The sequence below is a fragment of the Papilio machaon genome, chromosome 14 (assembly GCF_912999745.1).
Source record: "Papilio machaon chromosome 14, ilPapMach1.1, whole genome shotgun sequence".
Taxonomy (NCBI): Eukaryota; Metazoa; Arthropoda; class Insecta; order Lepidoptera; family Papilionidae; genus Papilio; species Papilio machaon.
This window is the reverse complement of record NC_059999.1, coordinates 8,183,595-8,191,799: the sequence shown is the minus strand read 5'-3', so window position 1 is coordinate 8,191,799 and position 8,205 is coordinate 8,183,595. Positions and strand designations below refer to the sequence as shown.

General features: G+C 61.9%; 1 protein-coding gene across 1 annotated transcript; it reads right to left on the bottom strand.

Annotated features, from left to right (window-relative positions):
• Positions 1 to 5,727: 5,727 nt before the first annotated feature.
• On the bottom strand, positions 5,728 to 7,860 carry LOC123721680. Its single transcript, XM_045681110.1, has one exon. It carries the CDS (start codon positions 7,858 to 7,860, stop codon positions 5,728 to 5,730), a length of 2,133 nt encoding a protein of 710 aa, XP_045537066.1.
• Between the last annotated feature and the right edge of the window lie 345 nt (positions 7,861 to 8,205).

Here is an 8,205-nt window from a genome sequence, read left to right as displayed (position 1 = left end):
TTTTTGTTTTTTCCCCTTAAAAGCCCCCCCCGGTGTTGCCGCCCTCGCCGCTGGTCTCCCACCAACGATTCATCCCTTCGCCGGGCGGCGATGCTTGGGATTAGGGTGATTTTTTATAGAGGTTTTCTTCCTCGCAGCCCCGCGCTCAGTGCGCGGAGCCCCCGTTCCCGCTCCGTGCGGGTTTACGGTTTGCCCGACGGTGGCCGAAGCCAGCCGCCGCGCGGGGCGTTTCCGCCCAGAAAGGGGTAATTTTTTAGAGAGGTTTTCTTCCTCGCAGCCCCACGCTCAGTGCGCAGGGCCCCCGGTCCGCTCAATGCGGATTACGGTTTACTTGGCGTCCACCGATCATGAAGACCAGTGGGCGACCAAGTGTGGTGTTGCCACCAGGGTAATTTTTTATAGAGGTTTTCTTCCTCGCGGCCCCACGCTCAATGCGCAGAGCCCCCGTTTCCGCTGAGTGCGGACTTGCGGGTTTGTTGGTGTTTGGTTCGCGGGGCGAAAAAAGCCCTACCCCAGCAATATGCCGGGGCGTTCCCCTATCCACCACCCGGGGACGCGCCACGTCGGAGTTCACCTCTCCGCCCACTCGGACAACCGAGCAGGTCCGTGGGGTCCGTGGAACCTTTTTTTTTTTTTTTTTTTTGTAACGAGGGAAAATACACTTCCGTACCCCTGCGCCGGGCAGTGCAATGGCGCAGGGAGTGTGGGACTCGCCTACAGTCGTTCAGCCATACCCACTAAAAACCCTCATGCCCACCTTAACGCAATGACCCGAGCTTTGTACCAGCTGAGCCATAACCAAAGCTCGGGCCGCGCGTCTGACGCCGAAGCGCCTCTCCCTAAGTGGTGAAAGCCAGAGAGGCAGGATCTTTTGTGTCCTACCACCCCAGCCCCCACCGGCGGGGCCAACCGGTCCCGCCCTCGCCCTACTCTACGTGCCGCAGAGGGGACTGGAAAACCAGTATCCCCCCTCGGCCTCTCCATCTCACATTCATTCCTCTCCTCACATCTGGCCATGAGGGCCGCAGGGGGCAGGATAAACCAGTACCCACCCACAGCCCCCACGACCTCACCCCACATCCGGCCACGAGGGCTGTAAGATGGGCAGGATAAACCAGTACCCACCCACACCCCCCGCGGCCCCACCACGTCGCATCTACCGGTGCGACCCCGGTTGGGCATGGTCAGGGCGGAGTCACTGCTGTGACCCACCACTGACGGCCCTCTCCAGGTGGGTCGGTCATGTGCAACACCCAACACGATGACCGACCCTAGAGTTTGGTTCGCGGGGCCGAAGCCCTACCCCAGCCGAAGCCGGGGCGTTCCCCTATCCACCACCCGGGGACGCGCCACGTCGGAGTACTCCTCTCCGCCCACTCGGACAACCGAGCAGGTCCGTGGAGGGGTCCGTGGAACCTAACCTAACCTAACCTAACCTTTTTTTTTTTTTTTTTTTTTTGTAACGAGGGAAAATACACTTCCGTACCCCTGCGCCGGGCAGTGCAATGGCGCAGGGAGTGTGGGACTCGCCTACAGTCGTTCAGCCATACCCACTAAAAACCCTCATGCCCACCTTAACGCAATGACCCGAGCTTTGTACCAGCTGAGCCATAACCAAAGCTCGGGCCGCGCGTCTGACGCCGAAGCGCCTCTCCCTAAGTGGTGAAAGCCAGAGAGGCAGGATCTTTTGTGTCCTACCACCCCAGCCCCCACCGGCGGGGCCAACCGGTCCCGCCCTCGCCCTACTCTACGTGCCGCAGAGGGGACTGGAAAACCAGTATCCCCCCTCGGCCTCTCCATCACACATTCACTCATCTCCTCGCATCTGGCCATGAGGGCCGCAGGGGGCATGGTAAACCAGTACCCACCCACAGCCCCCACGACCTCACCCCACATCCGGCCACGAGGGCTGTAAGATGGGCAGGATAAACCAGTACCCACCCACACCCCCCGCGGCCCCACCACGTCGCATCTGCCGGTGCGACCCCGGTTGGGCATGGTCAGGGCGGAGTCACTGCTGTGACCCACCACTGACGGCCCTCTCCAGGTGGGTCGGTCATGTGCAACACCCAACACGATGACCGACCCTAGAGTTTGGTTCGCGGGGCCGAAGCCCTACCCCAGCCGAAGCCGGGGCGTTCCCCTATCCACCACCCGGGGACGCGCCACGTCGGAGTACTCCTCTCCGCCCACTCGGACAACCGAGCAGGTCCGTGGAACCTAACCTAACCTAACCTAACCTAACCTAACCTAACCTAACCTAACCTAACCTAACCTAACCTAACCTAACCTTTTTTTTTTTTTTTTTTTTTTTTTTTTTTTTTTTTTTATAGTCAGGAAATGCGTTTACGCACGCCTACGCCGGGCTGTGCAATGGCGTAGGGAGTGTGGGACTCGCCGGCCACAGAAGGTGACCGGAATACCCACTAAAACCTGACTGCCCTCTAACGCATTATGGCGGGCGCCACGGGAACGCTTTAGCTTTCTTCCGTGGCCCCGCCTGCGTTATCGCCCTGAAGGGGCCTCCCTCTCACGCATGGTTTGTGGGGAGAAGTACGGCGGCGAAACCCCGCCTCCTTCTCCCCACTCTCCTGCGTCTGAGCGGGGGCGCGAGGGGATTATCCTCGCGCTCTCGCTCCCTTTCCTCCTTCTGCGAAATTACAATTTCGCAGAAGGAGGAAACCGCCTCCCATGACCCCTCACTGCCCAGCATGGCGCGAATTACGCCTGGGAGTGAGAGGTCATCACCAATCGCCGCTACCAGAGTGCGGCGCTCTTCGGACCACGCTGTACAAACCTGAAGGGTGTGTTGCGCGGTGTCCTCATCAGCGCCGCACTCGTGGCACGACGTCGTCTCCTCTCTTCTGATGCGATGAAGGTATCGCGCGAAGCACCCGTGACCTGTAAGTATTTGGGAAATTCTGTATGTTATTGCGCCGTGGCGCCTCCCGCACCAGTCCGAGAGCCGTGGGCGTATGGCCTCTATGGTGCGGGCGCCGTATTCGGCGTCCGCTAGGCCAGCAGCCCACAGCTCTATGGTCGCTCGCTTTCTCTCCGCCCGGGACCGGGCGAGCTCCTCTGGAGCCGGGGCTTCGCCCCGAGCTCTCTGCTCGGCCCGCTCCCGGTACGCTTCGGCCAGCACACCCGCTTCTATCTCCCACGGGGGAGTGCCGGCCAAAGCGCAGGCCGCTGCATGGCCAACCGTGCGGTAGGCCATGCATGCGCGCACCGCAACGATGCGCTGCGGCCTGCGGAGGAGGGCCCTGTTTGACGCGTCAAGGGCTTCTGCCCATATCGGCGCGCCGTACAGGGCCATACTGCGAACGACCATGGCGTACAGTCGTCTGACCTGCACGCCCGGACCTCTCAGGTTCGGGAGGAGCCTGGCGAGGGCGGAAGCCGCGCCGACGAGTCGGGGGGTTAGCGTCCGGAAGTGATCTCCGAAACGCCAACCCCCATCGAGGATAAGGCCAAGATATTTGATCCGGGCCTTAACCTCGACCTCGTCCCCGTTGATCCGGAGGGTCGCTCCTGCGGGCACTCTCCACCTCGGCCCTTTGAAGCAAAGGGCTTCGGTTTTGTGGAGTGCCACGCGGAGTCCGAGCGCCTCGATCCTCCGGACCAACAGGGTGGCCCCGGCTTCCGCCCTCCTCTTGACTTTCCTCCAGGTGGTGTCCCGGACGGCTATCATCGTATCATCCGCGTAGCAGATGACAGCCATCCGGGGCAGCACCTCCCCGCGGATGGCCCAGTCAAAGCCGATGTTCCACAGCAGGGGTCCTAGGACGGACCCCTGAGGAACACCGGAGGCCATCCGCCGCTCCTCTCTTCCCTCCCTCCCCATGTAGGACACTACCCGCTCTCGCAGGTAGTGTCCCACAATCCTCCGGAGATAGAGGGGCAATTCGTGGAACCGAAGTGCCTCCTCTATTACTCCGAAGGGGAGGGAGCCGAAGGCGTTGGCGATGTCAAGTGACACCGCCACCGCCCCCTGACCCCTCTCGGCCGCATCCTCCGAGAACCTTTTCAGGGCGGTCAGGGCGTCCAGGGTGGATCGCCCGGACCGAAACCCGAACTGGTTCTCGGAGAGCTGCGGCCCTTCCGTCTCCAGATGCTGGATGATCCGGGAAGCCAATACCCTTTCGAGCAGCTTCCCGGCCTCATCCAGCATCACGAGCGGCCGGTGGCCGGAAGGAGAGTCGACGGGATGACCCTCCTTCCTCAGCAACACCAGCCGCCCCTCCTTCCACACCCCGGGGAAGCGCCCCTCCGCCAGACAGTCGTTAAACAGTCTGCGGAGGCGTTCCCCGAGGTGTTCCAGCGCAATGTGCAATACCTTGCCAGGCACTCCGTCTGGCCCCGGGGCTTTGCGGGTCCCCCTGAGCCGGCCCGCCGCCCTGGCCATTTCCTCCTTCGTTATCGGGGGTGGGGCGAGGGCGGCAGACCGGTTCAGCTGTTCGTCGTCGTCCGCCGGCATGTCTCTTGTCATGCGCGGTGGTACAAAAGAAGGGCTATCCGGGAACAGCCCTTCGACCACCGCGCTAAGGACCGCCGGCTCCATCGTTTCCGTGGGGGGCGCCACCTTCAACTTCGCCCGCACCATGCGGTATGGGCGCCCCCACGGGTCTGCGTCTAGGGTCGCCAAGAACTCCGCATAGGCAGAGTCCTTGGCGGCCTTGATCGCACTGGAGAACGCCTTCTTTGCCGAGCTCAGCTCGGTGTGAAGGCGCTCCAGCTCCTCCTCTGTTCTGTTCCGCCGTCTGCGGCACCGGGTGAATGCCCGTCGGGCGGCGTTACTGGCGGAGCGCAGGGCGGCTAGGTCCTGCGACCACCAGTACACGCCTTCCCGGGGCGCGAAGCCACGTCGCGCCCTGGGCATTCCGGCGTTGCAGACGGCGGTCAGATCACGGCGAAATCTCACCGCCCTCTCGTCGACCCCCACCGTTTGGGGGGGTTCCTCCGCCCATGCCCGGACGATGGCGGCTTCTTCCGCCAGGTCAGGGTCGAGGCGCGAGAGCTGCCACTTTGGGAAGCCCTGGGCGCCTCGCCGTCCTGCCGCCGCCGTCCGGGCCTGTGACCCCTGGGGCGCGGTGGAGACCCTGAACCGGATGTACAGATGATCGGACAGGGTCTCCACCTCCTCAAGGACACGCCAACACGATATGCGTGCACCGATGCCGGGGGTCGCGAACGTGACGTCCACGACTGATCCCCCTTGTCGGCGCACGCACGTGTTGGCGTTGCCTTGGTTCTCCGGAACTAAGCCGATCATGACGGCCCAGTCCCGGAGAAGCGCCCCTTTCAGGTCAGTGATGGAGGACCCCCACGCTGCGCACTTAGCGTTGAGGTCCCCCATCACGATGACCTGGGCCGGTGATGCTCTCTGCACAACCGGCTCCAGGCCATCCAGGAACCTCTCGAATTGCCGGAGGTTCCTGTTTGGGGAGAAGTAGACTCCTATGAGTACTACTTCTCCCCAGTTCACCGCCACGTAGCCAGCTCCTCTCTCCCTGAGGGAGAGGTGTTGCTGACTCGATGGCGGCACCACTATGGCTACTGAGCCCTCTGTGTCCCCGAACCAACTGGGTTGGGGGGGGACAAAGTAGGGCTCAGCTACGACGGAAACAGCAATTCTCCACTCTGCCAGGCACTGCATGAGCAGGTCCTGTGCGCGGGCAGAGTGGTTGGTGTTCGTCTGTAAAATTTCGAAATGCAGGTGTCTAGGCATTAGGACACCTGCATTTCTTCCTCTTCAGCCCTGCGGCTGCCGTGCGGTTGGGGCTGAGTGCGAGGCACTCTGCTCGACGACGGGGCTTTGCCCTTCACCGACGGGGGTGTGCACTTGGCACCCCCCATCACATGTGAGTGTGGGCGCCCCGTCGTTGCACACACGGTGCATTTGCAGGGGGCCTCGCACTCTGCCGACTTGTGTCCTTCATTGCCGCAGCGGAAGCAGAGACGCCCGTTCTCTGTCTCCGCTGGGCATAGGGCGCGAGTGTGGCCCAGCATCATGCATTTATAGCAACGCAATGGCTGGGCCTCCACTGCTTTGACGGTGGCCATCGTCCATCCGATGGCCACTCGTCCCGCCTTCACGACTGCCTTAGCGGCAGTCGCTGGGCACTTGACCAGGGCGGAGCCTCCGCCCCAGAAACTCGGCCTGATATTACCTACTTTCATGGAGGTGGGGGGACACCCGCCGACCGATGCCAGTTGGGCCGCCACTTCCTCAGTGGTCACCGTGTCATCCAGACCGGTGATCCTGAGGACGGCCATTTTGGTTGGGCGGGTGATGTCCGCCCAGCTCCCTACTGCCTCCACCAGGGCGGCGGCGAGGCGGTCCGCGGTTTCCTCGGGGGTGGTCCCCCCGACCTCCATCAGTTTGGAGCCGGTCATGCTCGTTCGGATCCTGACCGACTCCAAACCGAATTCCCTCAGGGAAATCGAGGATCTGGCCTTTGCCAGGACCTCGGTGTATTTCGCGTCAGACGTGGCCCCTTCCGCGGTGGTCATGGTGGCCCCTTTCTTGAGGGTCACCACTATGGCCGCGGTTTTTGGGGCAACGATTTTAACGGCCTTTGGTGGGGCCAGGGCGATCTGCCGGGTTGTTCCGGCTGAGGGGGGGGAATTAGCAGCAACAGCCGCATTTCCCCTCTTCTTCCGCCGGACAACCTCGGACCAGGAGTTGCCCGCAGTCCCCGTCTGGGCTTCCCCCTCTCCGCTTGTCCCAGCGGTTGGGGGGGGAGGAGTCGCGTCTGCCTGTCCTGCCCCCTGTTTTCCCTTGGAGGGAGGAGGAGGCGGGGGGGCAGTCGGCCGCTTAGTGGCGCCCTTCTTCGGCGCCTTCTTTACCGCCCTGGGTGTGGGCGCTTGGGGTGGCTGGGCCTCCCCATCCACCTCCATGGCGCCTTCCACGAGCCCCGATCGGGACTTGTGACGGGGCGGCGGCGGCTGCCGTTGGTCGGCACGCAGAGGGGGCCTCATGACGGGCTCCGGAGGAAGGCGCATCTCCAGGTCTTGTAGGCGGGCATTGATCATCCCGCCTACCGACTGCAGGAGTTGCCCCTTCATCTCCTCCATGGCGCATCTGAGCACCTCCTCAAAGTTGGGCTGTTGGGGCCCTGTCGCCTCTCTCGGGGCTGCAGCGGACTTCCGCTGCGACTCCACGTACGCCTGTTTGAAGGCACGCAGCTCGTTGCGGACAATATCTAGCTCCCTTGTTAGGCGAGCATTGTCCGCACGGAGCCTGCGCTGCTCTTCTTCAGGCGTTATATCGCGAAGGCCCTCAACCGCCTCTACTACGCATTTAGTGGCCCGGTTAATTTGGCCCCACACAGTACCCTTTAGGTGGCTGCTCTTCTTAATCTCCTCCTTAATCTTCTCTACACTTTTGAGAGCCTCCTCGGCGAGGGCGTCGACCGTGCCCCTGGATAGGGCGCCGGGGGTCCCGTCGTCGGAGGCCTTTGCGGAGGCCATTTTGGGGCTCGTCATCCTCCCGTGTGGACGGTAGCTTGGGTCGGGGTCCTCCCCCTCACTATCCCCCCCATCAGCCAGGTAGTCCTTTGCCTCCTTGAGGAAGCTGTATACCCCTACCGGGCGCCTAACGCGGCCCCTCGTCGAAGAGGAGGCCACTTTATGCGCCACGGCCGGGGCGTCCTCATCTGCGGATGTAGCGGCCAACGGCCGTTTATGGGTCGTTCCCGTTCGGAACCTTAATGTCATGCCCGCTGACCGCGGCTTACCTCCCTTGTTTTGCCTTGCGGCGTCCTCGCTGCACGCGGCGCCCGCAGCTCCCAGCCGGCGCCCGGAGGCGCCCTCGTCCTCTGAGCACGTGTAGTCCGACATGGAGGTGTCCTCCCCCATGTCGTAAGCCGCTTTGTTTCGGTCGCTCATAGCGATTGTAGACTTTTCATAAGTAAAGTTCTACAAACACTAAGATACGCACTTAGACACTAAAAACTAAACTATTATGGTCTCTGTCCACCCTAAAAACTATATCGGTCGGCTTGTCTCACTGAGACGCATCTCCCGATATATAACTCGTCGAAATCGGGGCACTTTTTGGAATTTGTCGTAAAAGTGCCACGCCCAAAACGACCGTTACAACACTTAAACACTAAAAACTTAACTAATTTGGTCTCTATCCACACTAAAACTATTTCGGTCGATTTGTCTCACTGAGACGCATCTCCCGATATATCATACGTC